Source organism: Schistocerca americana, chromosome 1, assembly GCF_021461395.2.
Source record: "Schistocerca americana isolate TAMUIC-IGC-003095 chromosome 1, iqSchAmer2.1, whole genome shotgun sequence".
Taxonomy (NCBI): domain Eukaryota; kingdom Metazoa; phylum Arthropoda; class Insecta; order Orthoptera; family Acrididae; genus Schistocerca; species Schistocerca americana.
The window spans coordinates 377,811,629-377,837,008 of NC_060119.1; the positions used below are offsets into that span (position 1 = coordinate 377,811,629).

General features: G+C 39.9%; 1 protein-coding gene and 1 long non-coding RNA gene across 2 annotated transcripts in view; one reads left to right on the forward strand and one right to left on the reverse strand.

Moving 5' to 3' along the window:
- Positions 1 to 5,536, forward strand: part of LOC124600736 (RNA transcription, translation and transport factor protein) — a 27,496-nt gene extending 21,960 nt beyond the window's left edge. The window contains exons 3-5 of the mRNA XM_047136188.1: positions 4,841 to 4,936; positions 5,016 to 5,176; positions 5,261 to 5,536. Coding sequence (XP_046992144.1) covers positions 4,841 to 4,936; positions 5,016 to 5,176; positions 5,261 to 5,464 — 461 coding nt within the window. The 3' untranslated portion in view covers positions 5,465 to 5,536. The remainder of the gene's footprint in view (positions 1 to 4,840; positions 4,937 to 5,015; positions 5,177 to 5,260) is intronic.
- Positions 5,450 to 25,363, reverse strand: LOC124600752. Its single transcript, XR_006978574.1, has 2 exons — positions 25,230 to 25,363; positions 5,450 to 5,708 (listed from the first exon to the last, which is right to left on the reverse strand). It is a non-coding gene; the product is annotated as an uncharacterized LOC124600752 (long non-coding RNA).
- Between the last annotated feature and the right edge of the window lie 17 nt (positions 25,364 to 25,380).

A 25,380-nucleotide genomic window follows, 5' to 3' on the forward strand; every position in this document is an offset into this window, starting at 1 on the left:
GCAAAAAGGTGGGAATTTAAGGAGATGGGACCTGGACAAAGTGACTAAACCAGAGGTTGTACAGAGTTTCAGGGAGAGCATAAGGGAGCAATTGACAGGAATGGGGGAAACAAATACAGTAGAAGAAGAATGGGTAGCTCTGAGAGATGAAGTAGTGAAGGCAGCAGAGGATCGAGTAGGTAAAAAGATGAGGGCTAGCAGAAATCCTTGGGTAACAGAAGAAATATTGAATTTAATTGATGAAAGGAGAAAATATAAAAATGCAGTAAATGAAGCAGGCAAAAAGAAATACAAATGTCTCAAAAATTAGATCGCCAGGAAGTGCAAAATGGCTAAGCAGGCATGGCTAGAGGACAAATGTAAGGATTTAGAGGCTTATCTCACTAGGGGTAAGATAGATACCGCCTACAGGAAAATTAAAGAGACCTTTGGAGAAAAGAGAGCCACTTGTATGAATATCAAGAGCTCAGATGGAAACCCAGTTCTAAGCAAAGAAGGGAAAGCAGAAAGTTGGAAGGAGTATATAGAGGGTCTATACAAGGGCGATGTACTTGAGGACAATATTATGGAAATGGAAGAGGATGTAGATGAATATGAAATGGGAGATACGATACTGGGAGAGCCAGTCCTGACAAAACTCTACCATCTGGTGAGCAAGATGTACGAGACAGGCGAAATACCCTTAGACTTCAAGAAGAATATAATAATTCCAATCCCAAAGAAAGCAGGTGTTGACAGATGTGAAAATTACCGAACTTTCAGTTTAATAAGTCACAGCTGCAAAATATTAATGCGAATTATTTACAGACGAATGGAAAAACTGGGAGAAGCCAACTTCGGGGAAGATCAGTTTGGATTCCGTAGAAATGTTGGAACAAGTGAGGCAATACTGACCCTACGACTTATCTTAGAAGAAAGATTAAGGAAAGGCAAACCTACGTTTCTAGCATTTGTAGACTTAGAGAAAGCTTTTGACAATGTTGACTGCAATACTCTCTTTCAAATTCTAAAGGTGGCTGGGGTAAAATACAGGAAGCGAAAGGCTATTTACAATTTGTACAGAAACCAGATGGCAGTTATAAGAGTCGAGGGGCACGAAAGGGAAGCAGTGGTTGGGAAGGGAGTGAGACAGGGTTGTAGCCTCTCCCCGATGTTATTCAACCTGTATATTGAGCAAGCAGTAAAGGCATCAAAAGAAAAATTTGGAGTAGGTACTAAAATCCAGGGAGAAGAAATAAAAACTTTGAGGTTCGCCGATGACATTGTAATTCTGTCAGAGACAGCAAAGGACTTGGAAGGGCAGTTGAACGGAATGGACAGTGTCTTGAAAGGAGTGTATACGATGAACATCAACAAAAGCAAAACGAGGATAATGGAATGTAGTCGAATTAAGTCAGGTGATGCTGAGGGAATTAGATTAGGAAATGAGACACTTAAAGTAGTAAATGAGTTTTGCTATTTGGGGAGCAAAATAACTGATGATGGTCGAAGTAGAGAGGATATAAAATGTAGACTGGCAATGGCAAGGAAAGTGTTTCTGAAGAAGAGAAATTTGTTAACATCGAGTATAGATTTAAGTGTCAGGAAGTCGTTTCTGATAGTACATGTATGGAGTGTAGCCATGTATGGAAGTGAAACATGGACGATAAATAGTTTAGACAAGAAGAGAATAGAAGCTTTTGAAATGTGGTGCTACAGAAGAATGTTGAAGATTAGGTGGGTAGATCACATAACTAATGAGGAGGTATTGAATAGGATTGGGGAGAAGAGAAGTTTGTGGCACAACTTGACTAGAAGAAGGGATCGGTTGGCAGGACATGTCCTGAGGCATCAAGGGATCACAAATTTAGCATTGGAGGGCAGGGTGGAGGGTAAGAATTGTAGAGGGAGACCAAGAGATGAATACAGTAAGCAGATTCAGAAGGATGTAGGTTGCAGTAGGTACTGGGAGATGAAGGAGCTTGCACAGGATAGAGTAGCATGGAGAGCTGCATCAAACCAGTCTCATGACTGAAGACCACAACAACAACAACAACAACAACAACATTACTATATAGGAAACTAACCGAGGAAATTTATATGTAGGTGCCACAATATGTGATGCTGGATGAGAATGAATATATGTGAGCTTAAAAAAATCAATGTACAGTTTAAATCAGACTTCTCATTGTTGGAATCAAACATTTCGTAAATTCTTGAAGATTTCAAAAAGAGTGATGCAGATATGTGTATTTTCATTGGGAATTATGGAAATGATCTGATCATCTTGGCTTTGTATGTAGACAATGGGATGTGGATCGAAAAAGCAAAGAATCCCTTGTGGTCATTGCAGAATTACTGTCACTGTACTCTCTGAATCCTGCACTGTTATTGTTATCTTAAGCAACCCATTGAATGAAACAAAATTTTTGATTGTAGAAAAACAGACGTAGTGAGGCAGTTACCTCATACGAAATGCAATGTATTGAGGATAACTTGTTTCTCAAGGCTCATCTTTTTTTCAGTATGTACAAAATTCAGTCTCTACCAACGATTAATGATAACTGAAAACTACCATGTGATGTACCTAGTGATTTGGGCTGGGCAAATGCCCAGTGGGCAGGACATTTATAAATGGGAATTTGCCCAAAGTAGTTTTGTAGGACTGAAGACCACAACAACAACAACAGTTTTAAATACCCAAAATTGGGGCATTTATGTAAAAAGGTACTTTTTATAGTTTTTACTGCTAGAATGGATAAATGGATAATTTACCAATTAAAATAAGGGATGGGATGATACTCCTAATATTAGAAGTTAGTAAATGTTAACATTTAAACATATGAGGGTTGGAACTTTAATAATGGCAACTGTTTATTCACAACTGATACAGAAGAGTTCCATGTTTGTGCTTGTTAATGTCCGTCAAAGTAGTCACCAGCTTTGCGTAGAACCTGTTACCAGCGATGTGGAAGGTGTAGTATACCATTAGCAGAGCCTGTTCTGTGGATGGCGTGAATGGAGCAGTCTACTGCCTGTTGAATCTCTGGAACAGTTCTGAAGCGAATGCCACGAAGTGGTTCCTTCATCTTCGGAATCAAATCAGTCAAGGCTTAAGTCCGTGGAGTATGGTGGATGGTACAGTACTTCTCAGTCCCATCTACCGAACAGAGCAGCCACAGATTGTACTGTATATCCCCACGCATTGTCGTGCAAAATGATGGGTGGATTGTGCAGAAAGTGTCGCCGTTTCTTTCACAAAGCTGGTCACAAGTGATGCTCCAAAAACGAACAGTAATACGACTTAAGTCCTTGTGACTTTGATTTGATTTCGAAGATGAAGGAACCACTTAGTGGCATTCGCTTCAGAACTGTTCCAGAGATTCGACAGGCATTAGACTGCTCCATTCACACCATCAACAGATCAGGCTCTGCTAACTGTATACTACGTCTTCCACATTGCTGGCAACGGGTTCTACACAACGCTCGTAAGTACTTTGAAGGACAGTTACAGGTGCAAACGTGTAACTCTTTTGTATCAGTTGTGAAAAAGTAGTTGCCACTGTTAAAGTTTCAACCCTCGTAGGTATGTCATTCATTGCCTTTACTACTAAGAACAAAGGGAAAGAAGAGAGAATCATTTTTTCTTCCTAGCTTTCCAACTTGCTGTACCAAGGAATGGTGTGTGTTTTTGACAGCTACTTGTCATTTACAATGTCCTTTTTATTTTTATCAGTTCTCTTCTCTCCCTCTCCCCCATGCATGTGCCTCCCCCCCCCCCCCCCCTCCTCCTCCTCAAAAACACACACACGCACACACACAGTGTTGAATGGTTGTGTAGTGATAAGCCAGTATAAAAAACATTGTCTTTACATCGTCGCTTTGTAATGTAACACCCTATAATCTGTATCAAATTCCTGAATACTACTGATGAATGATTATTGATAGCAAAATTATTACTGAATGGAATGTGTTTCTTGATAGTAAATGTATTCTCAAATATTAAACTGTTTTCAATGACAAAAATGCTTTATTGTCAGATGTAGTAACATTTGAAATGGACTATGGTTTTCTGCGGTGCTCCTTTCTTTATCTACTTTCATATTGGCTGCACTGCCATGAAGGTAAAATGAGAACACTAATGTAAAGAAGATTTAATAACAAAGAATTGATGCCGAAGACACTGGAATCGTTTAATTCCAATGCTAGTCAATTACTAGAGAATTAGCGATACTTGGTCCTCTGGAATCATAATCGGCACATTACTCATCCCTAATTAAAATCATTATGGATAAACTTTTTTTGCTCTAATAATTTTGCAGTAGTATAGCATAAGTAAAAATACAACCTACAGACTACTTAATATAAACTATTTCAAGAATTACTTTTAAACCTGATTTTTGTTTTCTTTTTTATTATATGTTACCACAATAACTGACCTCATTAAAAATCTATACTTACGTTTTCTGTCCAATTTATAAGTGCCATTTATCAGTTAATCTTTAAAATGCATAAATGGCCAGGCGTTTATACTGCACATTTGCTCCAACTTATAAATGCCCAGGCACTAGGCGCACTAGCTAATCAGCACATTAGCTTCAGTATCAAAACCTTGGTGTACTATTTTCATGATCAACTGACAGACTGCCATAACATGTTAACATCCTAGAGAAATATCAGTCAGGCCTTCAGAAACATCACAGCAAATATATTAATTGAAGTGAAGCTCCCTAAGACAAGATGCAAGTTGATCATTTTAACACTTCTTGGTGTCAGTAATATGTGTAACTGTCGATTTTTATATTTTAGTTTTGCAGACCTGCCTCTACAATTTGTTACATATTTAATTTTAATATTTCAGTTGACAAGTACAAGAATCAAACTGCAGAAAAGGTTAAAAAGCCAGAACTCAGTGCTCCAAAAGTCATATCTTCAAATCCCCTGGATAACTTGGATTGTGAGTATGTGAAATAACTTGTATGTAGCCACTTACTGTAATTGAAATTTATATTTTACTGCACTAATTTGGTTCACAGTTGAAAGTCTGGACTTTAAAAAGGGTGTGAATGCCTTAGCCCAATTGCTGAATGTTACTGCTCATCCGGACCACCTTATAACACTAAAAGCTATCAGTAAAGTTGTTTGTCAGCGACTGTCTGCAGATGCATTGGAAAATCCACAGAGTGTAATAGTAAAGGTTAGTTTTACACACAGTTCCATGAATTATGTACATTCTCTTTCATAGTAAGTACTGACTGAAAGCAACTTTTGTTTCCCGCAGGGAAAGCCATTCCCATTTCAAGAAGCTGATCTTGGTTTTGACTTAGGAGATTACGTACTGAACCAGGCCGCAAAAATTTTGAGATTACTATATATACATGATGTAAGAGATCTTCAGACCAAAATTAATGAATGTATTGTTGCTGTACAGAGTATTACTGCTAATCCAAAGACTGACACCAAGCTTGGAAAAGTTGGAAAATAATATAATTAAATTCTTTTGTTTACATTAATGTGTTTATTCTTTGATATTAGATAAAATAAATGTTACAGCATAGTTCCGCATGTTTGTTGTTCTTCACTTTGTCACAGAAGCACTTCTTTTTATGCGTGATAAACGAGACTTGTGCAGTTTTCAAGTGTCCCATGAAGACTGCACATCTATTCTGTTGATGATTTGTTGAAGGGCGGTAAATTAAAAAGTCTTGCTGTACCCAGCACTGCAGCCACTGAAAAATACACACACTTTTTAATTTGTAAGTGGTGTTGTTGATAAATTATTTCAAGCAGCAGAACAGTAAATTTCCAATGTTACTAAAGCAGCTCGAAAATGGGTTAGCTGGTTTGATTCATGAATAAGCTCTTCGCAAATATATATAAAGCTCACAGACTAATGCACTTACAAGATGCCAGGTGGATGATGTGGTGTTGGGGATAGTCTCAGATGAGAGGCAGGGAGAGGGTTTGCTGGCTAGGAATGCAGGTCGAAGGGTGGCAGGTTCTTTCTTTTGTGTGTGTATCAATAAGTCAACATTTGTGCATTTTGATGAGTAGTCTCTTTAATTAAAAATTATATTCTACCAGAACTTCCTACAGAAATAGTCACACAGTAACATCATTATAATGGTTCCTGAAAATGCACTTATTTAATGCATATATCTTTATTAGGTAGTTCCACTGTGAGGAGCACAACAAGAACTTGTATGGAAGACCATAATATATGAAGTGAGGTTAGAAGAAAATCATTTACAATGGTGTTTACTGGTCACTACAATGCAAACTGGACTATTGATTACTGGCTAGACTTGTGATATGAACAATGTTTACAATCACCACCTTGAAAAATAATTACAGATACTGAAGAAACAGATTGCTAATATTCCACATTCTGAATGAAAAACATGGTATTTTTCTACTTACGGTGCAACATGAAGTCAGGGAGAAGGCGTATGACCATAAAGTAAACTTTAATATCTATTCACTGCTGAAGAGGTCGCTAAAATAATTTTTTACTCTGCTGTGATTTATTGGACCAATTTTGGGCTCTGCCCATCATCAGAATATCTGTCAAGCAAGAATGCAAAGTCATAACCACAAATGTAATTTACAATATATTACTTAGAGTAAATTTTGCAAAAGTATCTACATAAAATATGGTAGAAGACACAAAAAAAAATTCTTTGTAAAGAATATGGAATTAAGTGAGTCACCCTTCAGAATCTGTACTAACAGCACAGTGTTACAAAGCTTAATTGATACCACTTGCCACCGGTGGTATGCATGTGTAGATCAGTGGCGCCCTTTTGTACCCAGAGAAATAGTTGAACAACCTTAGATTTTTTCCTTTATTATTTATATCGTTAATATAAGAGTACACACAACAGTTTGTACACTATACAGGATAAAATAAGCTGCTATACAAGAAAACTTTGTCGTCACACGTCAACTGTGCCTGCAGATCCTAATACCACAACATGGGGCATAACACTGTATTTTGTGCATTCTTTCCTATTTTTATGTTATTAGCTCCTGGTTTTCCTTAAGAATGTTTTAATGATAATAGCCCTTGGTCAACTTTTTTGTCATGGCAATGATAGATCACAACAATTATAAAAATGCACACATATTTCTGAGCCAATGATTACTACGAAACTGCTCATGTGCTTAATATTTAATTGAAGGGGCACCTCCCACTCAGTGAAGACACCTCTCCCCATCCTAAACGTGCTGCCATGCTTTGTGGTTATATGCAATGTCTCTCAGGTTTACTATTTTACCATATATTTTCATTTTTGTATGTACGAGGGCTATTCGGAAAGTAAAGAATGATCGGTCAAACCACAGTGAAAATCCAATGAAGATTTGCACAGATGTGTTGGGAAGTGTCTCTCTAGTATGCCCGTCAATATTGTTATGTCATTCTTTTTAGTTCTGAGCACACAGGGACCACATAAAGCTATCTAAAACAATAGTGTCTCCCACCAAGTACAAGGGCCTGGTGAGAAATTTCGCCTGAAGCTATGCAGCCATCATTACATAACTGCCGTGTGTTTTCTTCTTCAATACAATTCTCAGCCGCATTCTGCGGGGGCAATGAAGATGCTGCTCCTGCATCAATTTCAATTGGAAAAGTTTGATTACCCACAATACAGCCCATAATTGTCTCCCTCCGAGTTTCATCTCTGCTCACATGAACTGCTGGCTATGAAGACAACATTTTGGCACAGACAACGAGCTGTAGGCCAGTGTAGTGAATTGGCGGAAAGCACTGGCGGCTGCCTTCTATAACGAGGGTATGGGAAAGTTGGTACAACACTACGACAAATGTCTAAGTCGGATCGGCGACTATAGAGATAAGTAGCTGGAAGCTGTAGCTAACTGTTGCAAATAAAACAGTTTTGATTTTCAATGTGGTTTCCATTATGCGACCTAATACAAATAGTTTGTATTTTACTATTTACTACTAATCTTGTACAAATTACATAATTTTTCGACTCAGTCTCATGGCAGCTTCTGTCAGCTGTTTTATGGCAAAGCTGCTTATTTTATCCTGAATACCATACGCACAGTTGGATATACTCTTGTCTTATTATTTTTAAGGATTGTACTTATCTTAAAAAATATAAATAATGATAGAAGAAGAAATGGGCACAATACAGCGTCACTGTCCTATACATACATGCCACTTGGCGGCAAGTGGTATCAATTAAATTTTGTAATGTTGTCGTGCTATCAGTTATGCTCCGATACTGATGGGTGGTATATGTCACCATATTCTGAGTAAAGATCTTGTTTTATTTTTGATACATCTACTCCCATATTTTATGTAACATCTTTTGTAAAATTTACTCTAAGTGATGTATTTTAGTTACATTTGTGGTTATTCCTTGAAATAAGACATTTTGGTTGCAAAATGTTTTATCTATTTATTGGCTAATGATTAGTTTCATTCTTGTGGGTCATCTTCAGGTTAATGTAAGAAGTAATGTTGTGAGTGACATCTGTCCTTCAATGCCAGCATATGGCGTTAGGACAATGTTTTCTTATAATTTTCATCTTAACATCATTAGGCAGATAATATGGAGCCAACTGTGTATTATGTCCCTTCTACTTTTTATTTGTCTAATGACAATAGGATGATTATTTCTTATAACTTTTATCTTAATGCCATATGCTGGCATTAAAGGACAAATGTAGACTCACCACATTACTTCTTTTGTTAATCTGAAGAAGCCCCCACAAGGACGAAACATGTCACTGTCAATAAATAGACAAAACAATTTTCGACCAAGACTGTCTTATGTCAAGAAATTCCTTACTGGTTGCTGTAACATGCACCACGCATGAAATGGAAACCATTTGTGGTTATAACTTTGCATTCACAACATTGGCAGATATTTCAGATGATGGTCAATGGCTCGCTTCTGAACAGTGGGCATGAAAAGTTACTTAAAGATTAAAAAATAGTATACTTGAGTTGAATTAATTTACGCAGAACATTTCACACTAATTCTTACAGTGGTGATATAAATAAGAGTTGTTTGTGAAGTGTAAGGCATCTCAAACAACAAATCCACACTCTTATAAGAAAACACTAATGTACTTCACAATTGAATGCTACTTTCTTAGTTCCTAAAAGCTGATTTTTTTTATACAAAATGTAAGTACAGTTGACACATGACAAAAGAACTGTGTTATGTCCTCATGCTATGAACTGTTGTTACAAGTAGTAACACTAGGACCGTATCTGGTTGGGGTAAATCATTACATCCCAAAATTGGGAAGGTGCTTGGCTTGATAACTCACATCTAAAACTGACAACAGCTGATTTATTTCTATGAACTGATTATAATAATAATAATAATTATTATTATTAGTGGTAGTAGTAGTAAAACTGTGGTTCCTCAGTACACCAATTTCAGAGATGTGGGAAATGTGCACACATTAAAATAACTAATGATAAGGCTATCAGCTGTGATGAACAGTTATATAATTCTTTTCTGTGTTTGTATAGCCACATAAATACCACTAACTGAAATGGATGTCTTCTTTATTGCATACATTAATTATATTGCTTAACTTGCCCCATCAGAAATGATGGAAGATCTATTCATCTTCTATCAATCAATAATCACTTTATCCTAGGAGGAAACTGAAATATTATCGGAATAGATGTATTATTGGAAGGAATAATCTGTACACAAGCTTGTACCATAACAAAGTAGGCGAATACAATACCAGTTAGTAGGTCAATATCCGGTTGCTACCGGATTTCCTATAAATGATGAAAATTTCATAAAATTTACTTTATTTAACTCACATGTAAGATACTCTAACACAAGTAAAACAACCTCGTCTTAGAATTGAAACACTATTTATTATTTCTTTTATGAAAAAAAAAGTAAATTAGTACCTACTCATACTGAACGACAAGGAAATTATGGTGAATGGACACTAATTTCTCTGCATTAAGAGAAAACAAGACCAGCTTCAAAGAAAAGTAGCACTATATCTTTCAGCAACTCACAGCTGCACATAGTCAATTTCAGGTAGGTACTTTACTGCATTAGCTGATGGCCAAATACAAGGGTCATGGTTGTGATCGATTTGAACTTTCTTCAAATAATAAATAATCTAACTTGCAGACAAGTATGTTAGTTGACCGTCACACCAAAGTATTGTTTTCATTTTCCACCGGGTTAAAGCAATCCCAAAATGGGTCATGAGCTTGACGAGTCATAGGTGATTTAGTTTTGTCTCCTGTACTTCTTTAACAGGCATTGGAGATGAACTGCTGCCAGTAGAAAATTCTACTCAAAATTCTAACAGGATTTTTTGTCAAACTTTTTCAGCTTCAATAACTGCCCCTCCCCCCAGATCTTGGGTCAATACAGATTGCAATAAAATAATTTGGATCTTTATTTAAGGAGCTGGAACCAATAATCTAGCTTTTGTGTGTGGCAACTGGGGGTACTTTGTGCTGTCTCATACTTCCATAAATACTTATTTAATGCCACAACTTGTGTATGGTATTAATTCCGATAAGCAGGAGAGACCAGAACGTATTTTTAAAAGACCCAAAGCTTTATGTGCTGCTCCATCAAACACCAGTGATGATCCTTCAAATTACTAAGCATGTCATTATCAGCCACACATACAATAGCAGAGCTTGTTTATGTTCCAGCAGGTAGAGTCCCACAATGTGTTGATGTATTGCACCAACTGATGACCTTGTAAGTTTAACTCCTTTGGAAGTGGCAACAGTTCTTGAGCTAAGCTCAAATGCTGGAAGTGTGTTACAATGCAATCATTTGAGCTACTTCTGGCTGGATATTAGTTAAATTCCTCTAGAATGAATGAATCATATTCAGCCACTCAAACACCTTTTATCATGTTACCGTGGCTGTCACAAATGAGTAAATGTATTTTGCTTTGGTTGATATGACAGAGATCCTTTACTACATTTTCTCCAATGTGAGAACTTAGGTAATACGAGGGCTATCCACAAAGTACATTACGTTTTGGAATTAAAAATAAATAAAGTATTGGAATTTTTTTTATTATATACAGATGAAAGCCACACTTAAATACTACTTTTCTACATAGTTGCCATTTAAATTAAGGCACTTATCGTAGCGATGGACGAGCTTGGAAATTCCTTCGTCGTAAAATTCGGCCGCCTGCGCCTTCAACCACGTGGTTACTTCTTCTTGAAGCTGTGGGTCGTCATCAAAACTCTGCATAGCCAACCACTTCATTGCTGGGAATAAGTGGAAGTCGCTCAGTGCCAGGTCGGGCCTGTACGGCGGATGAGGAAACAACTCCCACTTAAAAGATTCGAAAACTTCACGAGTGGCATTTGCCGTGTGGGCCCGGGCGTTGTCGTGAATCACCAAGATCTTTGAGCCCAACTTTCCCCTGCGCTTGTTTTGTATTGCTCTTCTGAGGTTGTGCAGAGTTTGGCAATACCTTTGAGAGTTTATTGTAGTGCCTCTTTCCAGGAAATCCACAAAAATCACACCTTTTCTGTCCCAAAAGAGGTAACCACGTGGTTGAAGGTGCAGGCGGCCGAATTTTACGATGAAGGAGCTGCCAAATCAATCTAATTTGTAAGCAGCCTACATGTCAGGGCAGGAAACAGTTTTCCAGGTCAAGAAATGTAGGTGACTGTGTATAACAGGTGTTTTGTGTTGGAGTAGTATCAGTCTGCTTTACTGATCTGCTTTGCACGGTGGCATGTATATATGTGTAGCCTGCCCTGCGTAACAGGTGTGTTGTGGGCATAGTATCGGATTGTTGAACAGGGGGCTACACATGCTGATGAGCTTGGTTGCAGAAAGGTTGAGATGGACAGAGAAGGGGAAGAGTGGGAGATGCATCAGTCAGGTGGAATATATACACAAGTAGTGGGCAGTTGGAAATGGAAGAGAAGGAGTTGCAGATGGAATGAGGGGAGGAGGTTGTGGATAGAGGGAGGAGGCGGAAGATATGGTCAGAGAGCGAGTATGGAGGAAACGGACAAAGAGAGGGAGTGGAGCTGTGTGGAAAAGGCTAGTCACTCAATATCTTTGAGCAATTTGTTCAACTGAAAGTTGCTGCTCTTTTTAGATAAATAATTCAGTATGAGCTTGCAACACCTAGGTCAATATTGTTATCAGATGCCCGAAGCAGTGTTCGTCAGTTACATTTTTTCTATCGCTTTAAAACTTTTCCACCCATGTGTAAAAAGTAACATGGTTCATGCAAATAGTAATATATTGTTTGTTCTTCCAAGAGAATATGTATGCCAGTTGTACACTTTCTGGCAGTAACACTGTTCTTGAAGCTTACTTTATTTGAGTGGATTTGGCAACTAGGACTGATTTGTTTACATATACAGTAGTTGAAAAAAACTAGCACTCTTCACAAAATTGCCAACTAACACTTATAAAAGTTTCAGTTCCCTGCATTGGGCATGCCTTCATTATAGATGTTCTGAATGAACTCGCATTAATGCCCAGCACACCCATTTCTGAAAGGGGAGCTGTTTCCATGAAGACAGACCTTGCTTCTCACAAACAATAATTGTAATTTTGCTGAACAGTCGATGATATCCAAGCATGTGGGGGCATGCAAAAGAAATATTTTAGACCTCCTGGCTACAAATAAACCCAGTCTTTTTTGTTAGCAAAGAGGGGATTTAGTAATGATGCTTACATAATTTATTGTCACAAAGGGCAAAATGATCATCAAAATAGCAAAGCAAGTATTTTTGCGTCAGTAACAACCGGCTTAAAAAGTAAACTGGGAATAAACAGTTCAAATCCACAAGAACACAACAATTGTGGTTAAAGCACAAACACACTATAACCCACAGTCTAAGTAAGTACATACATGGTAAAGTAATAAAAGACAGCAAAGAGCCACCTTGGTTAGCGGTGCCTTTTCGAGATTGTTGCAAAAGTAGAGTACTACACTTTCACAACAATAGATACTACAGGGAAACTTGCAGAGGAAACAATGACAACTTATGCATCCAATAGGGACTATTTGTGAGACTACAGTCACCTCTACTGTCAGATCCTGGAGGAAAATTTTCATATAATCCTACAAAATTCTAGTCACACGTAAGTCACTGCACAAATCCGAAACTTCAATTTTGTCTCTCATGGATCAGTCTAATGTTGAAACAATTGTTCCCAGATGCTTTCTAACAAAAAAGAAAATAATGCACATCTGTTAACTCACATCATGTCTTTGGTTCAATGTAAGTTGTAAATACATAGCAGTTTCTCTGATAATCGTGTGCATTATTAACGAAAATACAATCTTTTTAAATTTTTTACAGTTTTCATGAAAATTTGGTTCAGAATGTTTCATTACAAGTGCTGTGGTGGCCTTGATAAGCCCAATAATGGTCTTTTTCAATTAAAAAAAGGGTTTGGTGGAGATGAGGAAGAGTATACCACTCTTGAATGTTATTAATGAACGTGTGTACTACTTTCCAACTTCAAGACTTTTGGGGATCACTTAGTAGTTGCCTGATTGAGCATAAATTTTGGATGGACTATACTGTTGTTGACTGGAAAAGGGTTGGGGTGGGAGTCACATGATTATACCTTTTGGAAATTCAGCTGCAGCTAATCGTCACCCTAATGCACAATGTAGTTCAATATATCAAATGCTTTGAGAGATTCAGTTTTAAGAGTACTTACAGTTCAGTAACCACATAAGATTGTGGCTGCAAAGTGAATCTTCAAAATTTTTGGGTTGTGGCTGTCACTGTATGTTCTGGAAGGTTAAAACATGACAGGAACTCAGGGTTGCCACAATTTTCCCCAAGTGAAATTCCCTGATTTCCAGGCAAGTTTTAGCATCTTTCTCTGACAAATTTTGAGATCTCAAGGGTGAGTAATGACATAAGTTGACAAAAATAAATGTAGGGACTTCCTTATTTCTAAATTTGTGAGCAAAAATCTTAAGTACCAACATCTTTAATAACAAACTGTTTTTAGAAGGGGAAAGCAAGCCAGATGGTATATGCGTTTCATTAAGACCACTGATGTTATTTTATTTCAATAAAACAGAAGACATTTGGTGACAAAAATACGTGTTTTCTTGGAGTCGCAAGACAGACTTAAAATACTTTCACTGGTTTCAGAAATAACCTCAGAAAAAAGTAGGCCTCTTGAAAGAAGTGTACGAGGTGGGGAAGAGTTGTGTAAACCAGCACTGTAGATGACCATTGTGTGTCCACCTGCTTAGTTGAGTGGTAACGTGTTTGCCTGCCATGCAGCAGACATGGGTTCGATTCCCAGATGGGTTGGAGATTTTCTCCACCTGTGGACTGGATGTTGCGTTGTCCTCATCATCATTTCATGATCACCGACATGCAAGTTGCCCAATATGGTGTCACCTGTATGAGGACTTACAAACCGGTGACCGAACTTCCCTGGATTGGGCTTCCCAGCCATCAATGCCACATGATCATTTCATTTTACAGGTATTGAGTGATTTTTTTGTTCGAGAAATATATGAGTACACAGCATACAAGCCTCCAGTGACTGCCACAATTTACTACTTCTTATTGTCCATACTTTCTAATATATTAATTACTTTCAAAGTGCCAAAATGTAATAGAATAAATAAAATGCGGCACTGTACAAAGTAATTGCGGTGAGGCAATCGCAATTCCTGAAATCCATCGCCCGTAGCCTTTGGCCTGCCAAGGAGCACCGCAGTCCTGGGTCCATGGGTACACCATGAAAATCCGCTGCAGAATGCCACACAGAAACAGGCGTGGCCTGCGGGGCAGGTCATTGAGACTAGATCCAACAGGCACGGCGTGCACATTAGTGGAAAATGATAGGCTTCAAATTGACAGGCCTGATCCATTGCAAGATACACGCAGAAATGGTGTGCAGTTTCGGCCCGCCATGGAAGTCAACTTGTGTGGCTAGCTGTTCATGAGTCACAGACACCTTATTGATGAAATGAGACTAGGGTGACTTGCACAAATACTCTGAGAATCAATACTAACGAGGATAGGTAACAATTCAACATGAAGATGTTCACTGAGTTGCAACATCCTCTCAAAACTAAATTTTCCGCCATAGCCTTTGTCAGAAAACAGGAGCGCACACACTTTCAAATAATCACCCAAGACACAACTCACGCATACATGACTGCCGTCTCCGGCCGCTCTGTCAACAGTCTCTGAGAATCAGATCCAAACAAACCATTTCTCATGATTCCCTGCCTTTCATTGGCACTGCTAGGCTAACGACAAGAAGTGGTGGCAGCACTGATTGCAAGCTGAGGGGAATGGTAGGAAGGGGAGACACAGTAAGAATGAGGGAGTAGGGAAGCAGTGCACGTACTCAGCTGCACCCAGTCAGCGACAATGCATGACATCTCAGTAATCAAACCAGACAAAAAATGAGATTTTTCCAGGTCCCCCCCCCCCCCTCCCCAACACATCTGAAACTCCCTGATTTCCAGAACTTGTGGCAACCCTGGGAACTGCAGAAAAGCAGATTTTTATCTCGAAGACTTACAACTAGCAAGAATTCACACATAAATATACAGCTCTGAACAGGTCCGTTCTGTGGACACACACATTTTAAATAGGAACTGCAAACATCATTACACTTAAAACACTACCTTGAGGGACATCATTCTGTAGTATTGGATGATCTGGTAGGATTTCTCTGACTCAGGATGTGGGGAGGAGATGGATTGTAAAATAACAGGAAGATATTCCATGAAGGCTCCATGTGTGGTGCAGCTGCCACAAAATATGACGACTCTAAGTAGTACCACTGGCTTTCTCAAAGTCAAAGAAAATATTTATAGCTGCCCCCAATATGGTCAGGTTATCAAAGCAAAACTGAAGGTAATATGAGCGCTGTCTGGATCCTTGCCTTACACCTCAATCAGAATAACAGTGTTGACTGACAGTAAATCATGGGCGGGGGAGATGATGTCAGTTTACGTTTGCACATAATGGGAGGGAACACCACCAACAACTGACCATTTTTCATCCAGATTCCCATATGCAGTATTGAGTTAGCTTAGTTGGGTGTAATAGCCCTATCACTTTTTTATGCACTTTCATAACTAGTTTAGAACATTTGGTGTGTGAAATAAACAAGCCACACAGAAAAACAATACAAACAACGAAAACAAATCATGATACGTAAGTTACTTGCTGCAAGCATGATCTGCAACTGACTGTGCCAACTGGCACCTGAGATAGCAGAGCGATATTACTATTGAGAACGGAGTGGAAAGTGTGACTAAGTTCATTCTCTGATTGATTGTTGCAATGGTAGTTGTAACAAAAACATGGGAAGCTAATGACAGATAAACCATCTCTTGAGAAAAGTTGTACACTTCTGGGCTTGAATGGGAGACAGATTAAAGTCATGGTAGGTCTAATGGGCGGCCACAGGAAATACCAGCACACAATGGGTACAGAGAAAGAAACTCCCAAGTGTAAGCTATGCAAGATGAAATCGCACCACATTTAATTTTCCAATGTGAAGCGCCAGGACCAAAAGACATAAAATATTTTATCTTTTTGTTGTGCTTGGGGTGTTTCATGTTAACATCATCTACAACACTCAAAAATTTGCATATTAACATAGTTAAAATAATCAGACTTTGTGCCTTATAAATTACAAAATTAAGAACACACACACCAAAAATAATTTGTTATTGTTCATAATATATTCTAAAGAACAGATGATACCACATGGAGACTAAAAGTAAATTCTGAATATTCAGACTATGTGTCTGGCCCCTGAGGCCAGATACAGTGGTTGTGTGTGTGTGTGTGTGTGTGTGTGTGTGTGTGTGTGTGTGTGTGTGTTCGTGTGTTTTATATTTTAGAAGTATAACAGTTCATAATGGGAGGGAACCTCCATAGCATACAATCAATGTAAAGAAACTTCTAAAGAAACAAGAGATTACTGCACAATACATGTAAAACAAAACATAGGGCTATAGACAAGAGATATGCTGAATGAAAAACATTTAGCTGTCAAGAGAGGAATGCATGATGCCTTCAATGACTTCTGTAGCAGAATCCTGTCAAATGACATTTCATAAAATCCAAAGGAATTCTGGTCAGATGTAAAGGCTGTTAATGGTACCAAAGTTAGTGCCAGCCCTAGTGAATGAGACCAGGAACTGAAATTGAGGGTAGCAAAGCAAAAGCTGAAATACTTAACTCCATTTTCAAATATTCCTTGCAAAGGAAAACCCAACAGAGCTGTCCCAATTTAATCCTCGCACTACTGAAAAGGTGAATGAAATAAGTATTAGCATCAGTGATATTGAGAAACAGCTGAAATCGTTAAAATTTAACAAAGCTTCAGGCTCCAATGGAATCCCTGTCAGATTCTATACTGGATCTGCAGCTGAGTTAGCCCCTCTTCTAACTATAATCCATCATAGATTCCTCAGACAAAAAACCTTGCCCAGTTCTTGGAAAAAGGCACAGATCACACTTGCCTAACATTTGATGTAGAATCTTAGAACATATTCTGAGCTGAAACATAATGAGGTACCTTGAACAGAATGACCTCCTCAATGCTAACCAATGTGGATTTCGAAAATATCGATCATGTGAAACACAACCCGCACTTTTCTCACAGAAAGCTTTGGATCAAGGTAACCAGGTAGATGCAGCATTTCTTGATTTCGGAACAGCATTATACTCAGTACCGCACCTATGCTTATAGTCAAAAGTACAATCATATAAGGTATCAAGAGAAATTTGTGACTGGATCAAGGACTTTTTGGTAGGGAGGACACAGCATGTTATTTTGGACAGGAATCATAGTCACATGTAAAAGTAACTTCGGGTGTGTGCCAGTGAAGTGTGTGGGGACCCTTGCTGTTCATGTTGTATATAAATGACCTTGCAGACAATATAAATAATAAAATCAGGCTTTTTGCAGATGATACGATTATCTATAATGCAGTACTACCCTAGAAAAGCTCCATAAATATTCAGTCAGATCTCGGCAAGATTTCAACGTGGTGCTGAGATTGGCAACTTGCTCTAAATGTTCAGAAATGTAAAATTTTGCAATTCACAAAATGAAAAAATGTAGTATCCTAGACTATAATATAAATGAGTCACTGTTGGAAGCTGCCAACTCATACAAATACCTGGGTGCAACACTTTGTAGGAATGTGAAGTGAAATGATCACATAGGCTCCATTGTGAGTCAATCAGACTTCAATTTATTGCTAGAATACTGTGGAAGTGCCATCAGTCTACAAAAGAGATTGCTTACAAATCATTTGTGCAACCCATCCAAAATCAAGTGTTTGTTTTGCTTTAGGGCACAAAAAAAAGAATAGGAGACAGCTAAAAACAGGCAAGTGGAAAAAAGGGCAAAAAAAAAAATCCATACATTAATGGAGGTCCAAAACTAAAAATTAAATGGCCTTTGCCATATTGCTGCAGTGAATAAAAAGTAAAATGCTGCCGACAGGCCATGCGTCATTCACTAAAATGGCTGATAAATGAGGCAGCAAAGCCAAGCAGGAACGTAAATCGTTAAAAAAAAGGGCATTCCAGCAGGAAGTGGTGGACAGTTAAAATTTGTGTGCAATGTGGTCAAAGTGGTGGGGTTGCGCTACTGAGCAAATGATGACGGCTAAAAACGCAGTGCCCAATACGCAGCCGAGTTAAAATAATCTCCTCCCGGTGGGATACAATGCCAAAGGGACACCACCTCCTGACACAAAAACCGATGGGTCTCCACCACAGCAAGAGATTCACCGTCAAGATAAGGCCGTAGCTCAGGGTGAACAGTGCATCGCCAGCAGAAATACATAACGTAGGTCTTGGCCGCCGAAAAGTGGAAGCCATGCGCTACAGCCCTAGACTGTGCCTTTCAGATAGCACCCTGCAGCTGTCATTCAGCAGCTGCAATGCCAGTGGAGCTATAGTACCGGCAGAAGTTGTCAGCATACAAGGAAGATGAGACAGACGTTCCCACCGCCACAGCGAGCCCATTAATTGCAATCAAAACAGGCAGACACTTAAGACAGACCCTTGTGTGCCCCATTCTCCTGAACTCGGGAGGAACTATGGGAGGCCGCAACTTGCACAAGGAAGGAATGAAGAGAGAGAAAATATTGTATGAAAATCAGGAGCGGACCCCGAAGACCCCAACCATGAAACGTAGGGAGGATGTGATGTCGCCGTGCCACATTGTATGCCTTCCACATGTCAAAAAAGACGGCGACCAGATGCTGACAGTGGGCTAAGGCCGTACGGATGGCAGAGTCCAGGCACACCAGATTATCGGCGGCAGAGCGGCCCTTACGGAACCTACCCTGAGACGGAGCCAGAAGGCCCCTAGACTCAAGCAGCCAACTCAACCTCTGGCTCACCTTGCGTTCGAGCAACTTGTAAAGAACGTTGGTGAGGCGGGGCAGTAGCTGTCCACCTCCAGTGGATTCTTGCCAGGTTTCAACACGAGGATTATGACGGGAACTCACCCTCAACCCAGATACAGTTGAAAAGGTCTACGAGGCGTCGCTGGCAGTCCACCGAGAGGTGTTTGAGCAAGTGACAGTGGATGTGCTGGCCCAGGAGCTGTATTAGGGCAAGAGGCTAGGGCACTTTGCAATTCCCACCCTTGAACAGAGCATTGTACGATTCAGGATGGCGAATGTGAAATGAAAGGCCCCAACGTTCTAACCGTTCTTCCAGGGAGCAGAAGGCCAGTGGGTAATTTGCAGAAGCGGAACTCTGAGCAAAATGCTCCGCTAAGTGGTTTGCAATTTTGTTGGAGTCAGTACAGACTGCTCCATTCAGTGAAAGCGCGCAGGTACGCTGACAGGGGTCTGATAGCTACAGAGTCGCCTAATCTTAGCCCAAACCTGCAATGGAGAGGTATGGAGGCCGATGGTGGAGATATACCTTTCCCAGCACTCCCGCATTGGCGAATGAGGCGGCGAGCTCGCATACGGAGCCGTTTAAAGACGACTAGGTGTTCCAATGAGGGATGCCGCTTGTGATGCTCGAGTGCCCGCCTTTGATCTTTAATCACCTCAGCGATCTCAGGCAACCACCAAGGCACAGTCCTCCACTGAGGGGAACCAGAAGAATAGGGAATGGCAGATTCTGCAGCAGTAACGATGCCTGTGGTGACCGAGTGAACCACTGCATCAGTGGCGTCATTGGAAAGAGGCTCAATAGTGGCAATGGAGGTGAACAAGTCACAGTCAGCCTTATTCATAGCTCATCTGCAGGGGTGCCCAGAAGTGGCAGTGACAGGAAGTGGTCACTACTGCACAAGTCGTCATGCACACTCCATTGGACAGATGGTAATAGGCTAGGGCTGCAGATCGAAAAGTCTGCCCAGTAACAGAAAAGGTGGCGGCAATTGGGCTATCAGCGCAGCCAGGGCCTGCTGCGGGACATCACCATCTGGTGGAAAATAGAGACTGCAGACAGTAAAAGCCTGAGGCATCCACACCCGAACAGCAACAGCCTCTAAAGGTGTTTGTAGAGGGACAGACTTGCTGTAAAGGGAGTGAAGGACATAGATACAGACGCCACCACATACCCTCTCATAAGCTGCCCGGTTCCTATAATAACCCCGATAGCCACAGAGTGGGGGGTGTTCACATCACCAGAAAACAAGTTTCCTGAAGAGCAATGCAGAGGAAAAGGTGAAGGCTGAGAAGTTGTCGGAGCGCACAAAGACGGTGGAAAAAACCGCTGCAGTTCCACTGGAGGATGACATTGTCCATGGCCAAGAAAGGCATGAAGGGACTGAGGAGGCAGATTACGCCGCTGGGTCACCTGCTGCCACCGACTGAGTACCTGTGCGAGTACATCAATTGTGTCTGAGAGTCCGGCAAGATCTAGGTCCTCAGCGGATGCCAGAATCTCTACCTTGCCCTCAGACGCAATCTCGACATGGAGGAACTTCCATATGGAGTAATTTCCACATCCTCAGCGGATGCCAGAATCTCTACCTTGCCCTCAGATGCAATCTCGACATGAAGGAACTTCCATATGGAGTAATTTCCAGCACTTAAAGCACCGCATCAGGGGAGGGATATAGGGCTTGACATCGCAGCGGTAGACCATCACCTCGACCTTCTCCAGTAATGTACCACCCTCGAAGGCCAAGATGAAGGCACCGGTAGCAATATGATTATACTTCGGACCCCGATGAATGCACCGGACGAAATGAACACCTCAACACTCTAAATTGGCGTGCAGCTCGTCATCAGACTGCAAAAGAAGGTCCCTATGGAAAAATAATACCCTGGACCGTATTTACACTGTAGTTGGGTGTGATGGTAACTGAAACATCCCCCAACTTGTCACAAGCAAGTAACCTTTGTGACTCGGCAGAGGGTGCCGTTTTTATCAATACTGACCCAGAGCGCATTTTGGACAAGCCCTCCACCTCCCCAAACTTGTCCTCTAAATGTTCTACGAAGAATTGAGGATTTGTTGACATGAAAGATTCCCCATCAGCTCTCGTACAAACTAGGAACCGGGACGAATAAGTGTCACTGTCATCCTGAGCCTTACGCTCCTCCCACAGTGTGGCCAGGAAGGGGAATGATTTGGGATCATATTTCTGAGCGTTGAACTGAGCCCGAGAATGCTTAGAGACTGCTGGTGGCTGGCCACCAGCAAGAGATGATGTACCAAGGTTCATTGCGAGTCATCTGCCCTGATGCCAACCACTCCGACCAAGGGCCCTCCCCAAGGGCAGCACCCAGCCTCAGCAAGGGCCACCTGGCAGGATGGCCATTGCCAGGAGTCACGATGCCCCAGGGAGATAGGCATCTACTCCTTGGCATACGTGGAGAGTTAACGGCGCAGACATCAACAGAGCGATCCCTGTGTTGTCAGGGGGCTACAATCAACAGGGTACATGGCAGCCCCACAACAGACTGGCTACCGTGCTGGATATTAGGTGCACGGAAGTCCATGGTCGTCGACTCCGCAAAAGTTTCTACTGATTGTCTTCGTGCTTGCAAAACCCTACCTTGGCCAATTTAGAATGTTTAGAGCATTATGGGCAGAGCCCTCCAACCATCTTGGGATTTTGATGATCTGAGGCACCAACTGGAAATAATTTGGCACAATATCCCTCAGGAGGACATACAATAACTATATTAATCAATGCCAAGCACAATAACATGCATAAGGGGCACAGATGAACCAATACAGTACTGACTTGCTCAATTTGTGAAGATCTTCCTCTTGAATGAATCATCCAATTTTTCTGGAATTGTAATAATTTTTTTGCCCATAGGTTTATGTCACATCTATTGATTTCGCCTACATTTGGATAATTCCTTTGTGGTGTGTCTTTTCTTTTAATGTCTCAAGAGTGTATGTGTTAAATAACCGCTGCATCGTAGCCTCTGGAACACTAAAATGTGAAACACTGGCTATATATTTGTTGCTAAATCTCATCCTATATATTTGTTGCTAAATCTCATCAATCACGATGGCCATATTTCACGCTTTATTACAGTTGTGTGAACTCACTGAAACCTTTGTGTTATGAAAATCCAACAGACTGCAAAGTGTCACACTTAAAGCAGTGGAAAAATTAATTGGCTTTGCCTCAGTATAAAAGACATCTCACTGCAGATAATCATCAATCACTGACACATTAATATCAGATAAAACAGAATATAAGTCCATTTTAGCCTCCATTCCACATTAATATGGCCAATAAGTAATTGGCTGAAAAATCATTAACAACAGTATCTAGCTTTTCTGAAAGTTCACCGGGATTCAACATTCTGGGAAGCTTCCTCTTAGAAACTTGTACAGAGTCAACATCACCAACAATGTACGTCCCAGCAATTAGCCAGTGGGTCAGGAATCACTCTGCAACATTTTTCTAAATGGTGCTGTAAAGACAAGGCAAAAGTGCACAGACTAAATAGCTCTGGAAAGTCACTGAATCTATGAACACCAGATGTCAGTATCATGCTGTGTAATGACGATACAGCATATGACACCATACACGTGCCTACAATGTGAATACAAAATCTTAGTTGTGATGATATACTGATCCGAACTGTAGCCTAGGTAGGTTGTGGTGGGCAAAGTATTGAAGGCTTGGGGTAATCTTCTGGAAACATTGTAGTAGATGTTTAGATGACAGTAAAATACAGTTTAAGGTGGAAAGGGAGAGGGGGGGGGGAGGGTTCAACCCTTTTTCTATGAAACAATGCCATCAGTTAGCATGTCAGTTACACTACTTTTTTTCATTACACAGCTTCTCATTTGGCCTCACAACGCTCAGGGGACTCAACCAGGCACTGGTGATATCTTCTGCGGTTAATATCCGAGTTGTGATGTGTTGTAGCCACATTTCAATAAGTTTTGCACTTGTAATCCTCAGGTGATCACTGAAATGTTGCTACACCACAATACCATGACTCAGCACACAGTCCTATGAGATTTCCTCGATTAAATTTGCTGAGAAAGCCTGCATTTTCATTGGACACTTATCCACCACAGAAAAATCTGAAGGTGTCACAGGGAATTGATCATGAAATACTACTCAGAAATACAGTAATATACAGTCAACAGTGTCACATTTTGTTTCACTACTTAACTGACTCACAGGAAGACTTTAGCCACAACTACAATTATATAGTTCACGAAATATGTTCTGTCTATATAGTGCACAAATATTTATTTAACTGTATTGCAACTGTAAATAAAAAGCACTGATGTTGGAGTGTTATTTTGTGATACTTGATTTACAAACTGTGAAGCTAATCTGTAAACTTGCTTGTTTCATGGCAGTTCCTGGTATTTGTGTGTGTTAATTACATTATTTTGAAAATCAAATTGTGGACAAATTTGGGAGACTGCTGATTCACAGTAACATAAAAAATTATCAGACATCTAGGACAGAATGTATGTTTAAGGGACAGTTATGTTGTATTGAAAAGAGAAAATTTACTGCTCACAAAAGTCCTAAAGCCCATCTTCTATCATGTTGCCTATCTGTTAAAAAAAAATAAATAAATAAAATAAAAAAAAAAACAAGTGCTTATTGAGGCAAGAAATTCTTCAGCTGGTTCGTGACTGCATGAATCACATTTCAGACAATCACCTTAGAACAACGGGAAGCAGCCACTGCAACTCCAGACAGTAACACAAACCATTGGAAGGTTAACATGAGCTCAACCTTTTCCTGTCTACCTCTTGAGAAAAACAAGCACATGAAATAATATTACAAGCTCTCTAGGTACAAAAGAAACATGGTTATTATACGGAAACAGAAAGACTACTTCTACTGTTCTCTGAAATGGGAATTTCACATGCTGAGATGTGCTCATGAGTTACAGAAAATCTGCAATGATCTTGCTGATAAATTAATAACAAGATCTTCAGTCAGTATCTCAAAGACAGGAATGACACGGAATCAAATTAAGGAGAAGTTCAAAAATTTAAAAAGTCGAAAAGTGCCCATCCTCAGATATCACTAGCTTTGTAAGTTATGCTATAACGGCAAAGTCTACTTTCATTCGCCCTTCCTGTAACACCAAATATATTCCCTATGCCAAGTTCACTGATGACATCTCTGCTTTCTTACTCCATCACAATAAACTGTGAAAATCATTTTTCCTTTCATTACACCTCCGTAGTTGCAAAAAAAAAAGTGGAAAAGGTAGGAAACCATCTACTGAATCTTTCCTATTTTCCTTAATGTGCGAAGATGAAATCTCAAGGCTTATAATAAAATATCCTGACCAAAAATTTCTTGGAGCTTCTTTAAAGTAAGGCTTGCATGGTTCTCTGAGAAGCCAAAATGATCAGAAATGTTTATCATCCCTAATAATAACCACTTTTCATTTAAAAAGGCATGATGTTCTTTTAAGTGTGTAAACCAAATGTAAGGAGAATGGTCACTTCAACAACTAATAGCTATGAAATACTATCGTGGTGTTGTCAACAGATGAAAAAATTTACTTTCACTCTGAACAACGCTATTAGAAAATACCGGTTACCAAGAGGTAACACAAGGGTATAATATTTCTTCATACTATCAGTATGCTTCCGCGTAATTACAACAGTTAAGTCATCAAAATGTAAGCTTACCACTGGCAACAAAAAACATGCTAGATTTGTTTTTCTTCATTGCCCTTGCTTGATATGTCACATACAGTGAAATTCCAAGTAGTCCACAGCCACTTACAATACGGCAGGCTAAGCAATCTCTAGGGCGGTTGGCAATTACCTGCACCATAATAATGCTGTAAAAAATTGTCTTTAAGTACTGTACACGATCAACTCCTCATTTGTTTACATTGCACAACAGTGTCATAAACACAACCCTATGGCTTGGGCAAGGCAAAGATCTCAGACGTTGCAGTCATTCCGCTCTAGGA